This window comes from Monodon monoceros, unplaced genomic scaffold (assembly GCF_005190385.1).
Source record: "Monodon monoceros isolate NGI ecotype Baffin Bay Population unplaced genomic scaffold, NGI_Narwhal_1 Super_Scaffold_4, whole genome shotgun sequence".
NCBI lineage: Eukaryota > Metazoa > Chordata > Mammalia > Artiodactyla > Monodontidae > Monodon > Monodon monoceros.
The window spans coordinates 45,738,534-45,760,350 of record NW_021703781.1 but is presented as its reverse complement, the minus strand read 5'-3'; the positions used below and the strand labels follow the sequence as shown (position 1 = coordinate 45,760,350).

Sequence of the window (21,817 nt, the reverse complement as noted above, 5' to 3'; positions counted from 1 at the left end):
GACCCAGGAATTGAGGGCTGTCTTGAATTTGCCTGCCCTTTCCCAGGTGCCCTCGGGTTTCCTGGGCAGGCGCGGTCACCTCTGGGCTGCAGCGACGCCCAGGATTTCTGATTCCCAGCTTCCCTCACCTCCTTCCTCCTTGTCCTTTACTCCTATTAACTCCCCCAGGCAGCCTGCAGACCACTCTAACTTGTTAGTCAAGGTGTGGTCGATAACGGTTTGACATCGGTCCTGGTGAATATCTTGGCGATACTATCTAACTAGTTGGCATTTTGCTTCCAGTACTTAACTTGGGTGAGGCTCAGTTTCCTGGAAAAAGGACTTAACGGTACTGCAGAGAGTTGGCGGAGGCGTAATTAACATAGTAGGTCGGAAGCGCTGCCTGCGGAAGTCTGGAGCATAGCAGGAGATTAAATGGGAGCGGAAATTATTAGTGGTGGTGTTATTATTAGAAAGCTGAATGACAAGCTGCTTTGGAGCTTTTCTTCAGCCACTGAACTCTGGACTGCCCCAGTCCCATTTTTCAAAATCTGTCTTGTGCATCTACACTTTGCTAGGTCCTGGGGGTTCAGAGTTGACTCCGATGCTGGCTCTGCCCTTGGGTTGGGGTAAAATGAAGACAGACAAGTACTTAATTGGATTGTTACAGTATAAAAAGGATTGAGATAAAAGTTGCTAAGAGAGCCCAGCAAAGCACATTGCATGCATCCTGGAGGAGGCTTTTTCTCTTTTGAACTTCTCAATCCTCATCCTTATGACAATTACTGGACTAGTAGGTTGAAAAACTAGTGTTTTGTTGGAAGGAAAAATCAGCTGGGTGACATTTCCAGTTGAGTGGCTTCAGCTGTTATCTTCCTGGAGCTTCCATTGTGGACAGCAGGTCCAGGTCCCGGAGGATAGGCCTGAGTGGAAACGCAGGTACTGCCAGAGGCTTCACTGTTTCAAATTGTGGTTACAGACTTTCACTTTTCTTTTCAATATACTCCTTATTCCCGAGTAATAATGGGCTTTTGGAAGGTTATATTTATAATAAAAGGTAGCCCGGAACTGTACAGCCCTTCCCAACCACTGTAGAGAAATACAAACTTATGAGTAAGCACAGTGGGCATGCTTTGCCAGTAGAGACTCAAGATAACATCCCCTCCTGTCTAGAAGTTCCAGGTTCACCACTGCTGGGAGAAATCACTGTAGCACCATCAAGAGATGCACCGACAGAAGGGAGTCAGTTCACTTTTGCAATCTTCTGAGAACCAATTTCTTAAGACTTGTGGAATACTCAGTTTAAGCCCAAGTCTTAAAAACAGCTGTATTGTATTACTGACGTACAATAGCAGGGCATATTTAGAATGTACAATTTTATGTTTTGATATGTATACACATGTGAAACTGTGATACATTCAATATCATTAACCTGTTCATCACCCCCAAAAGATTTCCCTTTGCAATGCTTAGCTCCTGGCCCTCGTCTCCCCAGGCAGCCATTGATCTGCTTTACGTCAGTAGAGATAAGGTTGCATTTTCTAGAGTTTTATAGAAATGAAATCGTACATATTTATTTATATGGTCTGGCTTCTTTCACTCACCATAATTGTTTTGAGATTCATCCATGTTATTTTATGTGCATTCCTTTTTATTGTTGAGTAGTATGTATATATCACAATATGTTGACCCATTCACCCATTAGGGGCATTTGGGTTTTTCCAGTGTTTGGCTGTTGCACAAGTCTTTGTATGGGTATACACTCATGCATCTTTTTGAATGATTATATTTATTTTAAAAAATGTGGGAGGCCTGGGCTGTTGTCTCAGCTTTGCCTCTAACCATCTGGGTGTCCTTGGAAGAGTCACTTCATTTTGCCTTTAACATCCATCTTCAAGGTCTTTGCTACACTATGATTTTGTGCCATCACTGCCAGAAACTAGATGGTCTTTGGTGATGGCTGGAGGGTCTCAGAAGCAAAGAGGGGTGGTCTTCTTTCCCTCTATTTCTCTTGCAAGCTCTCTTTTCTTTCATGACACTTTTTCCCTAGGGTGTAATTTTATGCACGAAGGGAAGTGAATAGCTAGTGGGAGCAAGAACTCATATCGCTGAACTTAAAAGTGTTTAAATTACAATTAGGAAAAGGTGGGAGGTTAACAGGCTCTGGAATTTGGGGGATCTTTTTCTCAACCTATTCTCTTCTGAGTCCTTCTTTCTGCTAATTCTCTGGGAACATTATGTTTAACCACCTGGTGAGGAGGTGAGTGGGTGTTCTGGGCTCCAAATGTCACATATTAACTGGGGGTGGCGGGTGGGAGGTTTCCCAGTAAAAAAGAATTCCTCAATTTTTGCTTCGAGGTATGGCTTGAGTCATTTGTTCTCAATTTGCCCTTTACCTAACTTTTACCTGACCTAAACCTGGTTCAGAACTTTGTATGGGAGCATTATTTACTAACATAATTTTGTGTAGTAAAACTTTGTGTAGACAAGTAACAACAGACTGTTTTATACAGAATGAAAATGTGGCTCTGGTGTTTGGTGGTCTGTTTGGTCCTTGGGACCCTGCATTCCGAGGTATCCAGAGGGAAGCTGGCACCTGTGGATCCTGAAACAAATATGAATGTGGTAAGTTTCTCAAAGTCATCTGTTTTTAAAAACGCATCTGTGATCAATGTTAATTATTTTCTGAAATCCAGTTATGTAGCTACACGAAGCCACAAACTCTATTCTCTTTATATCACATTATGTTTTTCCTGTTCTCCGAATCTTAGATTCAGCTAGCTGGACTTTACCTAAAAGGTAATGTGTATCTTACAAACCTCATTTGCTGTTAAAACATATACTTCTTAGTAAGATAAGTGATATTTTTATACATTCATTTCATTTTTAAGTCTCACTGAATTTGTTTAAACAACAATAAAAAAAAGTGTCAAAACTTTGAAAGAACGTTAATTCTCAATGTGCTGAACAAGGACAGATTAGCAATGTCCATAGTTCAATACAAAAATCAAAGTATCTGATAAAAATTTGTTAGAACAAATAAGCAAAAATAGTCCCTCGAGTAATGAAAACATTTCAAAGTTATTCATCTTAAGTAAACAATTAAATCTGGCGATACCTTATTTAGGCATAAAATATCAGGAAAGTACATGTTGCTACAGAAAACAGCAGCTTTAAAACAGATGATGTAGTGACGCAACTGAAGAATCAGGCAACCTTGGAGATGGAGATAAATTTATAGTCAGCCAAGAGAGTATGACCTGATACCTGGGTCTTAAAGTTACATTTTATTTCTTGTCCCAAATCTTTTCTTTTTAAGTTTTTTTAAAATTAAAAGCATTTTTATTTTAAAATTTTTCTCCTGTAAGAATGATAAACTTAAATCCTTTCAAGTGTTTGTGGGAGAGAGAATAATGAGTACTTATTTACACTAAGTCTTCTGGATAATTGAGTTATCCATATGCCACTGAGCTCCCAATTAACAATTGCCCCATGGATTAATTGGTACAAACTGTTATGTATAAAATAGATAAACGAGGATATGTTGTACAACACAGGGAATGTAGCCAATATTTTATAATAACTATAAACGGAATTTAACCTTTAAAAATTGTGAATCACTGTGTTGCACACCTGAAACATATAATATTATACATCAGCTGTAACCTCAGTTTAAAAAAAAAGAAAACAAAAAACAATTAATTGCCCCATGGGTCTTTCCTTATGGAGTAGTGAATTTGATCATAATTCCTTACTTTTCCTCTTTTCCCTCCAGTTTTATTGAGATATAATTGACATATAACATTGTATTAGTTTAAGGTCTACAACATAATGATTTGCACTATGTATATATTGTAAAATGATTACCACAGTCATTTAATTAATTAATTTATTTAACATCTTTATTGGAATATAATTGCTTTACAATGGTGTGTTCGTTTCTGCTTTATAACAAAGTGAATCAGCTATACATATATCCCCATATCTCCTCCCTCTTGCGTCTCCCTCCCACCCTCCCTATCCCACCCCTATTTACAATAGCCAGGACATGGAAGCAACCTAAGCGTCCATCGACAGATGAATGGATAAAGAAGATGTGGCACATATATACAATGGAACATTACTCAGCCATAAAAAGAAACGAAATTGAGCTATTTGTAGTGAGGTGGATGGACCTAGAGTCTGTCATACAGAGTGAAGTAAGTCAGAAAGAGAAAAACAAATAGCGTATGCTATCACAATCATTTTATCTTTTCTTGTTCAACTCTACCTTGACATTCTAGTGTAGTTTTATTGGTCCATTGGTTAAAAACAGATTAATACTTTTTATGCTTCATTTCCCAGGATGGGGTCTCTTAAAACAAGGAAAATGGTAGATTACCATATTACCTGGCATATTTAGAAAAGAAAGAAAGAAGTGTTTATTTGTACCTGGGAGCCAGGATGGAAACAAAGAAGCCCAAAGCTATGGTAAAATAAAACACACTTAGTGTAGAACATGTTAAAATGGTTTAGCTGAACATCTATGAGTAGAACACAGAGGTAAAACAAGTGGAGGATTTACTTTTGCGATGGGATGTTGGCTACTAGATTGAGCAGACTGCAATTTCAGTAAGAATTCATTTCTTAAGTAAAACCTGGAGAATGTCATTGACACTTTGTCTTCTCCTTTGCTCCACAGAGTGAAATTATCTCTCACTGGGGATTCCCTAGTGAGGAACACCTAGTTGTGACAGAAGATGGATATATTCTTTGCCTTAACCGAATCCCCCACGGGAGGAAGAACCATTCTGACAGAGGTATGGGTGTTTTCTGTGGTGAGAAAGGAAAGCTCTGAAAATTTAACAGCATTGCTGGAATTTGGTTCTTTTTTTATGTCAGTAACCAAGTTCAGATTTAACTTGAAAACATTGAAATGGGATTATTTTTTAGACCAAAGTACTCAACATGTTACATTTATGCAAGGTGTATAAAAAACACTTCTTCGGGCTTCCCTGGTGGCGCAGTGGTTGAGAATCTGCCTGCCAATGCAGGGGACACGGGTTCGAGCCCTGGTTTGGGAGGATCCCACATGCCGCGGAGCAACTAGCCCCGTGAGCCACAGTTACTGAGCCTGCGCATCTGGAGCCTGTGCTCTGCAACAAGAGAGGCCGCGACAGTGAGAGGCCCGCGCACCGCGTTGAGGAGTGGCCCCCACTTGCCGCAACTAGAGAAAGCCCTCGCACAGAAACGAAGAGCCAACACAGCCATAAATAAATAAATAAAATTTAAAAAAAAAACACTTCTTGTTTTAAAGAAATAAGGACAAGAGTCATCTAATTTCATATTTCGCTTAAAGGTTCAAAGGTCAGGTTTGTTTGAGGATATGCTAAAATCTCTGCTTTCTTTGTTATAAGGAAGCATTTCATTTAATAAAATGGTTTGAGCATTAAGTAGATAGCTCTTGCTGTTTGAAAATTACTTAATTTTTTGAATAGGTAATGTATTCCCATAGTTCAAAAATCAAAGAGAATAAAAAGATACACAGTGAAATACCTCCCTCCCATCTCATTCTCCACCTCCCCAGTTTTTTATGTATCTTTCCAAAATCTCTTTATTTTAAATTTCTTTCTCTCTAAAAAAATCTCTTTAGAAGCAAACATAAGTTATTATTTTTCCTTGCTTCCCTTTTAATATAAAATGTGGCTTATAATGCACATTCTTTTGTTCCTTGAAGTTTTTACTTAATATTTTGGAGATTTTTCCATACAATACAGAGAGCACTTCATCATTTATCTCTGCTGATACATAGTATTCCACTGTATAACTGTACCATGATTTATTTAACAAGTGTCCTATTGATGGGCATTTAGACTCTTTCTAGTCTTCGATTAACAAATATTGCTGCTGTAAGTAACCTTGTATGTGTGCAAGTTTATTTATAAGATACATTTTCAGAAATAGAATTTTTGGGTCAGAGGATATATGGATTTGTGATTTTGATAGATATTGTTAAATTGCTTTTCATGTGGTCTTGTTCTGGTAATTACTCTCATAAGCAATATATGAACGTTCTTATAGTTTTGGCTTAAAATATATACATATTTTTTCTTTTTCTTATAACTCAAGCAAAACTGTGGTTTCCAATGTGGACTGAGGAATTTCTAGATAGATTACTTGAAATTGTTAGATATCAGAATAAGGATCTGATCCTTAGTCAATCATCTCTCCAGATGTAGCTTATTTTTTTTCTTTTAACATTTTCTGATTTTAGAAACTTAGGAAATTAAGGTGAGATTAAGGTAATTGGATAACTATCTCTTCTTCAATTAAAATTTTATGTGAGTAGGAAATTTTTATTCAAAGCAAACTTAAAAGCCCTCTGTGTTAATGTGAGCTTTGTATCATTATCTGTTTTTCTCTTAATATAATCTGATTTATCCATGTTGTTCTGCTATAAATTCTAGCTATAATGAGCCTTTCAGTAATGTTACCTGGTCAAGACAGCCAATGCTGTTTTTGAAATTTAATTTTTAACTCTTGAGAGTTTTATGATTTACAGATCCTCTTAAAAGCATGTTACAAAATGAGCAGTGAGTTACAGCAAGGGCTTCTATTTTTTCTTCTGCTCAAGACACACAAAACATATTTTATTTCAGAGTGAACATATGATCTTGATTTCCTTCCCTTTTTTTAAAAGAAGTAAACCCTGTATACAGATTTCAGATCCCATATAAAGAAAAATAGGTATTGATATTATTTCTCTTAAAAGTGGTTAGTTGACTAATAATTAGTAGTGTGAGCCATTGTTAAAAAATGCAGGGAACCACAGTAAAAACATGCTTAGAGAATGTGCCTCCTCTTCTTTTTCTGTATCCACCTCTAGGCTTCTCTTTCCTACAGCAATTAAAGCATATAGTGCCAGATGCCCTATGGTATGTATCTTAGCCACTGCAGGTGAAGGTGCTATGCCCTGGGAAGTGAGCATCCTTTTTTTTTTTTTTGCGGTACGCAGGCCTCTCACTGTTGTGGCCTGTCCCGTTGCGGAGCACAGGCTCCGGACGCACAGGCTCAGTGGCCACGGCTCACGGGCCCAGCCGCTCCGCGGCATGTGGGATCTTCCCAGACCGGGGCACGAACCCGTGTCCCCTGCATCGGCAGGCGGACTCTCAACCACTGCGCCACCAGGGAAGCCCGAGCATCCTTTTGATTTGCTCTAAGGTGGTAGGAAGAAGAATCAGGAGAATTCCGCCTGCCCCTAAATACTTCTGTGCTTTCTTCTCTGTAGGCCTTGGATTCTTCATCTGTAAAAACAGTCGATTGGCTGGGATGATCTCAAAGTTCCCCATTAGTCTTTATCACTCTCTGGTTCTATGGGTTATATTCTGTATTCATTCATTTATTGGCAGGGGTGTGTGGATTGGGGCAGTGGATACCCTTGGTTTTCAGAATGGGGAACAGACTGAATGCACTCTAAACTAAGTCTGGTGATAGCATTAAGTCCCCACCCTTTTCCTCTGTTCTGCCGAGGCCTCCCTGTAGAGGATCAGTGGTATGTATATAACACCTGCTGTGAGCTAAGCTCAGAGGTGAGTTTTGGAGGAAATCTGTGACAAGTGACTTAGTTATCTAAAGGAATTTGTGATTCTCCTGAAAACTGCATAGGTGTTTCTCTGATGGTTTGCATTTCCATGGTCCAAGGCAGAGCACGGAGCTGAGGCTCTGCACTGTCCTTCACTCCCATTCAGGAGCAGTGTTGTCAGTGGTACTAATTTGGCTTATTTAAGCCAGATAGACAAAAAGAATACACACAATCCTTCACACCCAACATGGAACCCAGCTCATCCATGCCCCTTCCTCTCCTGACTTCGCCTCTATTAATCACACCCTTGTCCTCCTGGACCTAGACCCGAAACTGCATAGTCACTCTTGACTCCCATCCTGGAGGAGCTGTCAGGTCCTCTCCAGGCTCCCCTGTTATATGGCTTCAGTTCAGCCCTTTCTTCTCTTCGCCAGGCCACCATCGTAACTTATGCTCTTGTGACCATTTACTTGGCCGTCTGAAATAAGCTTAGAACCTGAGAGAGAGAGAGAATTTCAAAACAGGAATAGGGAAATTCAGTCTGCTTATCTTTTAAGAAATTAATGCTTTTAAGAAAATAATGCCATACATCTGTACCATTTATAAGTCATTACAAGATACATTAAAACATTATTCATTTATCAAGGATGAAGTGAAGCTATTCCTCTTACCCTTCTTAATGTAGTTTTTCTCAGATTTTGTGTTCTTCTGTGATGCTGTAACCTTACCCCTGGGTTCAGGGGTGCTAACAAAGGCATTCTTGTCTGTGGATAGTTGCTAAGTTGGAGTTTCTGTGAGGGGGCTAGAGCTGGGGATCTCCTATTCTGCCATCTTGCCGATGTCACCTCCGTTATTTATTTATAGGTACCACATTCCTTGTGGAACCTTAGTTTAAAGCTGTGTGGTGAGGGCTTCCCTGGTGGCGCAGTGGTTGAGAGTCTGCCTGCCGATGCCGGGGACACAGGTTCGTGCCCCGGTCTGGGAAGATCCCACATTGCTGCCGAGCGGCTGGGCCCGTGAGCCATGGCCACTGAGCCTGCGCGTCCAGAGCCTGTGCTCTGCAACGGGAGAGGCCACAGCTGTGAGAGGCCCGCGTACCGCAGGAAAAAAGAAAAAAAAAAGCTGTGTGGTGAGCATCTTTCAGTCCTGTCTCAGTGACCCCCTCTGATTGTATGTAGAGCCTCACTTGGGGATCACTGGAAGTTTTTTATGATCACAGGACTTGGCCACATGGCTCCTCTACCCATGCCAACTGCTCTCCTTTCTGCCAACCTCCCTGTTCTCATCCGTCTTACATAGTTTTGCAGGATGAAGCTTCGTAGAGCCCAGGTATAATTATATGATATTGCCACTCAGCAATCTTCATGAGCCTCATAAATGAAGATAACACCATTCCTTAATATTTTGTCCTAGCTGTTGTCTTTACTGTTCACCTTCATTTTATACAACAGTAGACCTTTGAAGTTCACCATGGATATGTGCAAGAACTTCATGATTCCTCAAACTGGTGATTACAGTTATGGGCTATGACGTCTACGGTGACTTCCTCTGTAGAATGGGATAGAATACCTCTTTCACAAGGTTTATGAGGAGTGCTTGAGAACCACTGGTTGCCAGCTGTGTTTACCCATCATCTAAGAAACATTTATCATTTATCAACTGCACAGGTTTAAATTGGCACCATAGCCAAATTGCAAATGGTATAACTGAAGTTGTATCTGTGATAAATATCAAAGAACTGCTCTCTCACATGTTGAAATCCAAATGAGTTATTTCCCTTTTGCTAAATTCTCCCTGGGCCTCAGCTGGTGACACAACCCTCTGGATTGGTGTTCACTCTGCCCACCATCTTTATTTCTATGCATTCCTAAAAACATTTTAAACATTTTTTTTTTCTGTCCTTCCAGCCCCACCCAGCTTAACTGCCAACTCTCCATGCTGCTCGAGCATGAAGGAGACACACTTCCTCCAAACTCCCAGATGCCTTGCTAACACCCCGCCTGAGGTGTTTTTCTTCCTCTGCTTCAGGGTTAACTCACGTGTGTACTTCTCTCTCCCCGCCATCCCTCCCTGCAACCACTCTTTGAAGGCAGAGGCTGTGTCTTTGTCACCTCTGTGTTCCTCACAGCAACCAGCAGCACCAGGTTGCCCGCGTGGGTGGCGTAATTAAGAGATATATCGGGCAGTCTTCAGAATTGGGATTCTGAAGTGCATGAAGGCAATGGATCCTCTCTCTAGTAAAATAAAATAGACACTTGTGCACACACAGATTTTATATTAAGATGCAGAGGGTGTGTGGACTCAGTAAAGAATCCCCTGATTTATTTTTATTTAAAAAAATTTTCTTTATTGAAGTAGAGTTGATTTGCAGTGTTGTGCCAGCCTCTGCTGTACAGCAAAGTGACTCAGTTATACACATAGAGACATTCTTTTTTCATATTCTTTTCCATTATGGTTTATCACAAGATACTGAGTATAGTTCCCTGTGCTCTACAGTAGGTCCTTGTTGTTTATCCATTCTAAATGTAATAGTTTGCATCTGCCAACCCCAAAGTCCCAGTCCATCCCTCTCCCTCCCCTTCTCCCCCTTGGCAACCACAAGCCTGTTCTCTATGTCTTTGAGTCTGTTTCTGTTTTGTAGACAGGTTCATTTGTGCCATATTTTAGATTCCACATATAAGTGATATCATATAGTATTTGTCTTCCTCTTTCTGACTTACTTCACTTAGTATGATAATCTCTAGTTGCATCCATGTTGCTGCAAATGGCATTATTTCATTCTTTTTTATTCCATTGTATATATGTACCACGTCGTCTTTATCCATTCATCTGTCGATGGACATTTAGGTTGTTTCCACGTTTTGGCTATTGTGAACAGTGCCGCTATGAACATAGGGGTGCATGTATCTTTTTGAATTATAGTTTTGTCCGGGTATATTCCCAGGAGTGGGATTGCTGGGTCATATGGTAATTCTATTTTTAGTTTTCTGAGGAACCTCCATACTGTTTTCCATAGTGGCTCTACCGATTTACATTCCCACCAAGAGTGTAGGAGGGTTCCGTTTTCTCCACACCCTCTCCAGCACTTGTTATTTGTAGACTTTTTAATGATGGGCATTCTGACCGGTGTGAGGTGGTACCTCATTGTGGTTTTGATTTGCATTTCTCTAATAATTAGCGATGTTGAGCATCTTTTCATGTGCCTACTGGCCATCTGTATGTCTTCTTTGGAGAAATGTCTTATTAAGGTCTTCTGCCCATTTTTCAATTGGGTTGTTTGTTTTTTTGTTGTTGAGCTGTATGAGCTGTTTGTATATTTTGGAGATTAAGCCTTTGTCTGTTGCATCATTTGCAAATATTCTCTCCCATTCCGTAGGTTGTCTTTTCATTTTTTTATGGTTTCCTTTGCTGTGCAAAAGCTTGTAAGTTTGATTAGGTCCCATTTGTTTATTTTTGTTTTTACTTCTGTTGCCTTGGGAGACTGACGTAAGAAAACAGTGGTACAATTTATGTCAGAGAATGTTTTGCCTATGCTCTCTTCTAGGAGTTTTATGGTGTCATGTCTTGTGTTTAAGTCTTTAAGCCATTTTGAGTTTATTTTTGTGTATGGTGTGAGGATGTGTTCTAACTTCATCGATTTACATGCAGCTGTCCAGCTTTCCCAATACCACTTGCTGAAGAGACTGTCTTTTTCCCATTTTATAATCTTGCCTCCTTTGTCAGAGATTGACCATAGGTGTGTGGGTTTATTTTTGGGCTCTCTATTCTGTTCCATTGATCCATATGCCTGTTTTTGTACCAGTTCCACACTGTTTTAAAGAATTCCCTGATTTAGGCAATCCTTTGTCTGTCTGGTCAGACCTCTACTAATTAGGAAGCTTGAAATGTGTATTTAGAAAACTTAGTGACCTGTGGAGTGTATGTGGGCTGTTTCTCAATGTTAAGCAAACTTCTCTATCAAGTGTTGAGTTACCCCTACTTTGCACTAGCTCCAATAAGGGAATTGAAATTCAGAAATCCATCCTTTATAGGGAAGTGGTTATATTTTAATCTGCTCAGCCTTATTTCAGAAAGTCACGGGATGCTGGCACTAGAAGGATCTCAGAGTCCTGCCTGGGCCGGCAGTTTGGAGAACTTGCTTTTTTTTTTTTTGCGGTACGCGGGCCTCTCACTGTTGTGGCCCCTCCCATTGTGGAGCACAGGCTCCGGACACTCAGGCTCAGCGGCCATGGCTCACGGGCCCAGCCGCTCCGTAGCATGTGGGATCTTCCCAGACCAGGGCACGAACCCGTGTCCCCTGCATCGGCAGGCGGACTGTCAACCACTACGCCACCAGAGAGGCCCGAACTTGCATTTTTAACATAACTCTCTAGTGGATTCCAAGGGAAAATCCTTGGGTTTGGGAACCCAGGTTCTAGAGCAACACTCTCATTTTACTGGGCGTGACTGTTAGGTTCAAAGAGGGAAGGGGATTTGCTTTAGGTCAAAAGTTAGTGGCCCAGCCAGTTTGACTCCGGGTTCAGTGTTCTTTGAACTGGAGTGTGCGGCCTTATGTAGTAAGTATTGAGCAACTTGATCCTATGATAGTCAGCGTATTTATTTTAGTTGGTTAAAACAAAGAAATAGAGAAAGGCCTTGCCTAAAATACATAAAATAGCAACAGTAACAGCGAGGCCGACTTACTTCTGCCTAACTAGGAAATAAACTGTAAAATAAAGCAATCATCAAAAAAAGCACCAACCGTGGAACATTTATGTCTGAAAAGCAGTATGTGTCTGATCGTCTGGTGAGTGAAGTGCATTCTGGAGTGTGAGTAATTGCCTTCGTGCAGAAACAGGGTTTTTGAACTTTGCCGTGGGGTTGCCCGTTGAACTTTTTGAGTCATAATTGAAAATTCACAACGTGGCTTGTGAGTTAGGTTTCGGGGGGAAAGACCATCAGGCTATGGTTTAAAAAAAAAAACCTTTGTTTTGATTATACGTTTTAGGTTTCTGACCAATTTCTGGGTTTTCTGTTCTTCCCTTGTACGTGGTTCCTAAGGAAACCATTTCCTAAACGCACTGCTCTAACAAGCTAAACAGAGGCCTTGATCAGCTGGGATGTAATTCCTCTCCTCCCAGTGGCACTGGACAGACGTAGGGCCATTAGTCAGTGCCCGGGCTTATTGACTCTAGCTCCCTGAGCTCACTCCCAGGCTCACTTGGACCTTGATGGCGCACTGGGCAGGGGACTGTATTCAGACCCTCTGCGTAACAGAGCATCACGAGGCAGCGTCAGCTGCACAGCACAGCTTGTCTCGTATTGGCAGGTTGGAGCTGGGGCTAAGAGTCAGAGTGGAAAGGAAGAGAGCGCTGTGCCCGGCACCCCTCCCTCCTCCAGTACTCCCTCCCTGCCTGCTGCCTAACCTCGATGTCGCTTCAGGGAGGAGTTCCCCAGCTCTCACACCTGCTCAGGCTGACCCCTGGCCACGTATTCTCATAGCTCTTTGTGTGTTTCCTTCATAGCAGTTAAGACAGGTAAGACAATAAATAATAGCGTGTTCTGTCAGGGGTGATGCTTATAACCTCGGTCCTCCCCACTAGACCATGAGCTCTCGGAGAGCCCAAACCTTTTCTGATTACTCGATAATCTCTCCGGCCCGAGGCTTCGGTCTACCTGCGTCTACAGTCCTGGTCCTCCTGGGGACTGGGTTGACCAAAGCATCCGCACCTTCTAATGTTCCTTGCCCAAGAGCACGTTGAATTAAGGATCCTCCTGAGCTCAGAGGCACCGTACCTCTGTTTGAAGGCAGGCTGTGGTAGCAGAGAAGGGCAGGGGAAGCAGAAAGGCAGTTTGGCATGGAGATAACAAGCACTTTGGTGTCACGTAATCACATGGTTCCCGGTTCCACCATATACTAATTGTATTTACATCCTTGGGCAAATCATTTCTTTTTTCTATGCCTCAGGGTCCCTGTCTGTAACGTAGGAAGGATAACATAAATGGCGTAGTGCCATCCTGGGTACACAGTAAACTCTAATTAAGGCAGTGCCCTGGAAAGCGCACATGGTATATGTGGGGTGGGTATCTCTGTGTGTGTGAATATGTGCTGTTGGGTGTTTTTTTATTTCTTTCCTTCCTTTATTCCTTCATTATTGCTTTTATTCATCAAATTTGCCTGGAGCGAGCACCACGTGGCAGACTCAGCATTGGGTGCCACGGAGGCTGCAGTGAATGAGACGGACCGATTGCTGCCTTCTTGTTGCTTAGCGATCAAAGTGACCACCGCTGCGGCTGGTGGGGCGAATGGCATCCTGAGGATGGGGTGTTTTTCTTCCCTGCTCTGTAATCACGGCACTATTGTGTTTCCTTCTGCCGAGGGTCACCCCCTTTCCAGCAGGGTGACTATGAAATGTGAGTGCAGTGATCTGGGCAGTGGCAAGGTCTGCATGCCTTTCTGAACGCTTCCTGTGGTGGGCCATGTGCTGCACTCTGTGAACTGTCACGTGACTTGTCACACAGCTCTTGGATGTAAGGGCTCTTATTACCCCCTGTTAACAGAGGAGGAAACCAAGGTTACAGAGGTTAATTAACTTGCTTATTATAAAGTAGCTGGTGGTTGGTAGTAAAGGCAGGATTCCCATGGCTTGTGATGGCATGTCTGCCCCTTGGGCTCTTAGCACTGCAGCAACGTCTCTGATCAAGGGACAGCATGCAAAGTGCTTGATTTAGATAACCTGCATACCAGCTTCCATTGCTTCAGTTCCTGGTGATGAGTGCTTTGGAGATAAGCCTCTCCTTATTTCTCCCTCCAGTGAATATAAGGTGGTGTGGCCGAGCCTTCCCACTAATGTTATTTGTTGACAGTGTTTTGGGCTGTCTTTGAGGCCAATTCTTCAAATTAGAATTAGACTACAAAAATTCACCCAGTCGTCCCCTGTTGTGGATAAATAAAAGTCTGCTCTTGATTATTCTGGAGTAGGAGGCCCTAGAACTACCTTTAGGGGCCGCTTGGATGCTGGACCCGGGATCTTCGCGTCTGGTTGGCCTCTTCTCTGGGCCAGCCTGGTGCAGCAGAGGACTGGACGCTCCCCTTTTAATGAATCCACTTTGAACACAGCTATGGATGGGCTACATCAGAAGAGCTGAGGGAGCTTGCTGAAAATAAATATTTCCAGGCTCCATCTCTGGACTTCCTGATTCCCTAAATCAGAACCAAGGGCAGAAATGTGCATGAAGTGCCCCCAGATGATTTTGATATGTAGCCACTTTTAGGAAATAGTGCTTGGCTTGATTTGAAGTGGCCACGTACAAACGGAATATTTATAAGCACTCCCCCTGTCCCCTACCTCTTTATTTTTGAATGAAGTTTTCTTTAGAGTAGTGGTTACAAGCAAGGACTTTAGAATGTGGCTGGCTTGGGTTTCACTTCTGGCTCACTGCTTAGGTGATTGTTTCAGAGCAGGTTACCTAACCTCTCTCTCCAGGCATCACCTGTAACATGGGGGTGGATCTTAACAGCTCTCTTTGCAACAGTATAATCCATGTGAAACGTGGTGCATGATGGGTAGCTGTTACTGATGAATAGTAACAATAACAACAAATCCACCAGATGCCACAGTGCTGGCTAGAGTTTGTCTTAAGTAGTCAGGGCAGATTCAGGAAGTCCCCAGGGCCCTGGCTCTTTGGGTGATCGACAACCTATCTTTGGCGTGGTTGAACCAGCCCTTGGACTTTGGCTTTGTCCGGTCCCATGGATGGCTGCAGGGAGGTCTAAAGTGAGGGGTGATCCCGACTTTGCATTACTCAGTATGGGGTGCCAGGGATGCGTGTGCACCATAAGCCAGGTCCTTGTTGCCATTTTGTCTAGAACCTGCCTTTGCAGAAGGAGATGGGGGGCCCTTATGCCACTTACAGCCCGTCTTCTAAGCTTTTCTAGAAGATTTTAGGTCATGGAGGCTCCTGCCAATCTAGCAAGCAGCCAGGTCTCTCTCTTCTTCAGGCCCAGGAGACATCCTGCCCGTCTCTGAGTCCTGGTTTGGGATTGGTGGCTGTGCAACTCTGCACAGGTTACTTAGCCACACTGTGCCTCAGAGTCCTTATCTGAAAAATGGGGGTGAAAACTCGTCCCCAACTGTATTAGTTTCCTACTGCTGGTGTAACAAACTACCACAAACTTAGTGGCTGAAAACAGCATAAATTTATTACCTTACTCTTCTGGAGGCCAGAAGTCCTAAGATCAAGGTGTTCGTAGGGCTGCCTTTTGGAGGCACTTGGGGAAGATCCATTCACTTGCCTTTTCCAGCATCTGGACGCTGCCCACATTCCTCGGCTTCTGGCCCCATCCTCCATCTTCAAAGCCAGTAGGGTAGCATTTTCCAGTCTCTCTCTGACTCTGACCCTCTTAGAAGGAGCCTTGTGATTACGCTGGGCACACCGGATAATCCCAGATGCTACCCCATCTCAAGATCCTTAATCACGTCTGCCAAGTTCCTTTTGCCATTAGCCTTTTCTCGGCTAAAGAATGCCACTTCATGTTGTCTTTCTTCACAGAGTTTGTGTTCTAGTAATGATTTATTACATTTGTACATTTATTATTATTGTGAGTCACTATTACTTATCAGCCATTGTACCATCCCCACTTTAGAAAAGGACATCGATACTCCAGAGAGATTGAGTAAATTCTAAAGCGTTACATATCCAGTAAGAACCAAAGTCTGTTTCATGCCAACGCGCTGATCTTTGTGATCTCCTCCTCTCTTCCTCCTTCTTTTGGTTCTTTGTTGGACCTCAGCTGATTTCTCACACCATTTTTGAGCAAGTTGGAGGCCTGTCCAGACACTGCCCTGGTAGAGAAGGCCAGTGCTTGGGAGGTAGGAGGAACTTCCCCGTGCACCCGGTCATCTTCCTCTTGTGAGGCTGTGGGCTCAGCAGATTCATTTTTGGAGGCTGAGTAATCCCCTTCCGGCTTCCACCCATGTTTGGCCCCATCAGGCAGGCAGCGCCGTGGCGGCCTGTCACCGGGCTGCATTTCTTTGCTGGCTCTGTGCTAACTACGTAGGTGACTGTGAAGAATTCACTTGCCCTCTCTGAGCCAAGGTACTTTTAGGCCTTTCCCTCAGCCCCCAGCCCTCGTACAGCCAGTTTGGACAAGCTAATTGCAGGGCACAGCAGGAATGCAGCCCTTGTCCTGACCTGTTGGTTTGTTGCTCAAAGACAGACCAGGCTGCAGGTGCTGGAGTGTGTGGGCTAGGCTGGTCCTTGGAAGAATTGCCTGAGCGGGCAAGGTTGCATATCGTGGCCTGGCCTCCTGTTCTCTGTCTCCTCCATCCATCTACTAGAGATTCCTTTCTTCCAAGCACTTGGTCCAACTCCCTCCAAAATAGCTTTCTGTCTTTGGCTTGTCATTCCCTGAGGGCCTCTGTATGTTGTGGAATGACTCTCTGTTGTTAGCCTTTCCCATAGCTGTACATTGTAGAATGACTCTCTGTTGTTAGCCTTTCCCGTAGCAAAACCGCTAAGAGCATGGACCCTGGCATTAGACTTATGTAGATTCGAATCCCAGCTCCCCCACTTTTTAGCTCTTATCCAATCTTGTGCAAATTACTTGACTTCTGTTAGCCACAATTTCTTGTTCTGTTAAATGGAGATAGTACTAACTTCATAGGATTTTCAGCACAGTGCCTTAGAGCACAGGGGTGCATAATAATATAGCTAGCTGTTAATTCAATCAGCTTCTCTCAGCAGGATGAAAAGAAATCTGATTAAAGTAATTCACTGGAAGGTGTGAATGGCAGTAGGTTTAACCCTCCTAGAGAGAAACTTCTTTTTCCTGCAAATCCTTAAATCCTTGATTGGTGGCGGGATGGGAAAGATGACATAATGCCTTCCTTTCTCCCCACTCCCGCCCTCTTAGGAGCAGGTGGGAGAAGCTGGCAGACATGTGGGTAGGCCCGTCACAGTGCCCTTGTCTATTCTGCTGCCCTTTTGCATTCGCTAAATGCCAGAGGGAAGGGACAAGCAGTTTAGCACCCATTTTCCATCTCAGGATGGGTTTTGTTAACATTTTCTCTTTGTTGGTGGCCCATCATGTCTAATGGAATCACGGGCATGGGAAGCCCAGTGGGTTGTATCCTCTGCAGCTTCCTCCTTAGAGGCCCCTTTTGTTCTGGGAGGAAAGGGAGCTGGCCACACCTGCAAGGATGTGCACCCCTGAAGGAAGTCCTTCATATCCCCTCTATGCCCAGGTCAGACAAGGCACCATGCCCTACCAGCGGTTCCCCGAGCTGCCTGTGCATCAGACTCCTGTAGGGAGCGTTTACATTTTACAGTACACTCTGGGGTCCCATCTGGCTGAGGCCTGGGCTGCAGTGCCAGTTCTCTGCCAATCCAGGCTGCCGTTTCTTCACCCAAACCCTTTGTGGGGCAGTCTGTCTCTTACTTAAGAACCGGCTCGAATATTACTCCCCTGGCTGAGTACTTTTCTCTTTCCTCTGGGCTTTCCTGCGTGGTGGTCTGACCTTTTCCACACTGGGCTAGAAGGTAATCGTGTGTCTGTCTCCTTCACTAGAATGGAGCTCCGTGGGGGAGGGAGCATGGCTTACCCACTTTCGTGTCCCTGAATCTAACACAGTGACTAACACATGGTAGGTACCAGGACAGGTTTATACAAGATGTAACGTGTGTTTTGAATCACTCGATTTCTTTTAACTTCTAGTGCACTGCTTATTATACAGTAGAATTCTCAGTAAAAACTCTTCAGATGAATGAGTAGGACACAGCTGAGAGGCCTGAGGTTGCTGAGGTGCCATTTCTCAGCCATGTGCCTTTCCATGCCAGCCCCTTTCCTCCCCTGCTGGCATTTCCCACGAGAAAGCCGTGGGGTCTGCCATATGCTTTGCATCTCTTGGCCCGGATCCTCCAGATTTGAAAACACCTGGCTTTTCAAGAACAGATTCACTATTTTCTTCCTACCTGGTGCCATCTTTTCTATCTGTTCATTGAGCTTTCATATTCAGCTTGTAGTGAGGGATGGGGGAATCCCAACAAACAAGAAGAGAATTAGAAAAACAAGTGACTTCGATCCGCTCCCTTCCCCCATGACAGGTGTCTTAACAAATCACTGAGTTTTCTCCACCACCCCCTCGCCCGACACACACTGGATGGCTTTGCTGTCACCCTGGGGTCTGCATGGTCTGGTTGTGCACGTGCGCGCCCGTGTGTGTGTGTGTGTGTGTGTGTGTAGGTGTGTTCTCTTTGTCCTTGTGCAGTTACTTTCATTTTGTAGATACCCAGCTGATTGTGGCATGGAGTTAATGGATGTCCACAGATTACCCTTTAATGTAAACAGTTTATTTAAATTCCAAAGTAATTAAACATATTTTCTTTGTTTCTTTTTCTATTAAACAGAGACTCTTTATAACCTGGATTGCAGTAGTGGTTGTTTTAGGCAAAGCCAAGTCCATGGAAGTTCAATGTACAGGGAAAATATAGGAACTTTGGGAAACCCTTCAATGGAGTGTAGGGCGAGGGGTCTGGGAATGTTTTAAGCCTCGTGCAGGGGTGAATGGTAGGTACGGGCTGCAGTGGGGGTATTTGCAGGTATTGTTGGAAGCCCCTCAGCCACCATAATTGGCACACGTGCATGGTGGGCACACATGCATGGTGGGCACACATGCATGGTGGGCACATGCCTGAGTTGGCTGCCTGCACTTTCCTGGGCTTTACGCTCACCTCCTGGGAAAGTGTCAGTGGCTCCTAATTGCCTGTGGGAATCCAGAAGTTATTTGTTGGTGATGCCTAAAGAGTTTCCTGGTATATCTTCAACTTGCCAACTCCTAAATTTCTCCCTTGAAGCCTTCTATGGGGTTAGGGAGGGAAGTGCAGAGAGATTTCAGGGGAATTTGAAATATTCCCCATCAAGAAAAGGTAGGCAGAGAAAAACAAATACCGTGTGCTAACACATATATATGGCATCTAAAAAAAAAAAATGGTTCTGAAGAACCTAGGGGCAGGACAGGAATAAAGACGCAGATGTAGAGAATGGACTTGAGGACATGGGGAGGGGGAAGGGTAAGCTGGGACGAAGTGAGAGAGTGGCACGGACATATATACACTCCCAAATGTAAAACAGGTAGCTAGTGGGAAGCAGCCACCTAGCACAGGGAGATCAGCTCTGTGCTTTGTGACCACCTAGACGGGTGGGATAGGGAGGGTGGGAGGGAGATGCAAGAGGGAGGGGATGTGGGGATATATGTATACGTATAGCTGAAACTAACTTTGTGATACAGCAGAAAGTAACACGACATTGTAAAGCAATTATACTCCAATAAAGATGTTAAAGAAAAAAAAAAAGAAAGAAAAGGTAGGCAGCTGACTCCTGGTCCCTGAAAACTGGCACCTGACCCCCCTTTCAGCTCAGTCCTGGTCTGGCTGCCCCACTCTCTATCCTGCTGTCCCCTCCTCGGTTCTCCCACCCCCACTGAAACCCGTCCTCCTTTCTCAGGACTCTGCCCTGTGAAGTTGGCTGCACAGCCTCAGGTTTCACTAAGTGTCTGAAGAGGCACAGGTTGGAACCAGCACAAGGAATCTGGCCCCCATCGTGCTCTCCTTCTGCCTTGCTCTAACTCTCCTTTCCCCAGCAGGGGCCACCGCAGTGCCCACGCTCCTTCTCTCTGACTGGTGACCAGCAGCAGCGCCTCTTGGAACAAGGCAGTCCTGCCCCACTGCTCCCCATATGTTGCCAAGGTCTTTTCTTGCTTAGCCTGACTTCCTGGTCTTTTAAGGTCCAGTCTTCTTCCTCATGGCCCAGCCCCAGAGCACCTTGGGTGTGTGAGAAGTGTCTTAATGTGCCCAAGGAAAACGTACAGCTCCCAAGCGCCCTTCACACAAGTACATATAGTACAGTTACCACGGAATGATAATGCTACCTCAGTCTTGTTTCTGTTTCATTATTTGCTTTGTGATCTTTTGTGACTTTTCTGATTAGCAAGATATCATGTTTGTTTTGAAGCTTAGTGCTGCTAACTCCTAAACATGATTGCTTTCCAGGTCCCAAACCAGTTGTGTTCCTGCAGCATGGCTTGCTGGCAGATTCCAGTAACTGGGTCACAAACCTGCCCAACACCAGCCTGGGCTTCATTCTGGCAGACGCGGGTTTTGATGTGTGGATGGGGAACAGCAGGGGAAACACCTGGTCTCGGAAACACAAGACCCTCTCCATAGACCAAGATGAGTTCTGGGCCTTCAGGTATCTTTGAATTGATTATGACGGGGGGTCTTTTTCCTTGGTACCCTCAACATAGACACTGGGGAGGCAAATAGACAGGAAACTCAAGATCATATGATGGGAAACTAATGGTTTATGAAAGGTTTTATGCCTTGTTAGGAATTTAATAAATAGCAGTAAGGCAAATTATAAATAAATGATTACATTTATGGGTTACATTCAATAAGGGATTTTTAGTTATTTTGACATTCCTGGTGGTGCGGGTGTCGCTGTGTAAATTGTGTACCATACCCTTCTCCCTTCCTCCATAAACACGTCCTGCAAGTATCCACTCCTCTTATTTCTAGAAGTTCTCTTCTCTCTCTTACTTCTGCCTCTACCAGTTGATCACTGCATGATATTAGGCATGTGACATAAGCCCTGTGTCTGTTGCCTTTTTGTAAAGTGGGGATAATAAATACCTTTCTCATAAGGTCACTGGGGGCTTAAGGGAGAGGACACAAGGAAAGAGGCTGGCACAGAGCCTGGCACAGCGCAAGTGGTGGTTACAGTCAGTACACATGCGTACAGGTTCAGGGCTGTGTCTCTGTACCAGGCATTAGAGAAAGTCAGCACCATGACTCCTTCGGGCTTGCTTCCCCATTTGTAAAACCAGAACCTACCTGAGGCCGTGAAACACAGGAATGAGAGCTCTTACCAAAGGCATCTCCAAGAATATACTCGTTGTTACACTATTTGTAATAGCGAGAAATTGGAAACTACCAAATGCCCATCAGCAGTGAGTGAACAAATAAAGTGTCATGTATTTACACAATGACCAGCCGACAGCTGTATGTGACGGCAAAGATGAAGTCGGATGCAGAATGATACACGCTGTTTGATCCCATTCATAGAAAAGTTCCCAAATGGATCAAACTAATTTATGGTTTAAGAAAGGAGGATAGTGGTTATTTTGGGGAGGCATGGTTAGCAAGGAGCTCAGGGAGGCTTCTGCAGCGCTGGTAATGTTCGGTTCCCTGTGCTCAGGGCTGGTTTACCCAGCTGTGTTCAGTTTGTGATAACTCATCAAG

The 21,817-nt window shown here is 43.8% G+C and overlaps 1 protein-coding gene across 2 annotated transcripts in view; it reads left to right on the top strand.

Annotated features, from left to right (window-relative positions):
- LIPA (lipase A, lysosomal acid type) overlaps positions 1-21,817 on the top strand; it is a 101,179-nt gene that overhangs the window by 65,949 nt on the left and 13,413 nt on the right. For both annotated transcript variants that reach the window (XM_029245248.1, XM_029245247.1), the window contains exons 2-4: positions 2,493-2,604; positions 4,661-4,778; positions 20,570-20,768. In XM_029245248.1, the coding sequence (XP_029101081.1) occupies positions 2,494-2,604; positions 4,661-4,778; positions 20,570-20,768 (428 nt within the window). In that variant the 5' untranslated portion in view covers position 2,493. The remainder of the gene's footprint in view (positions 1-2,492; positions 2,605-4,660; positions 4,779-20,569; positions 20,769-21,817) is intronic.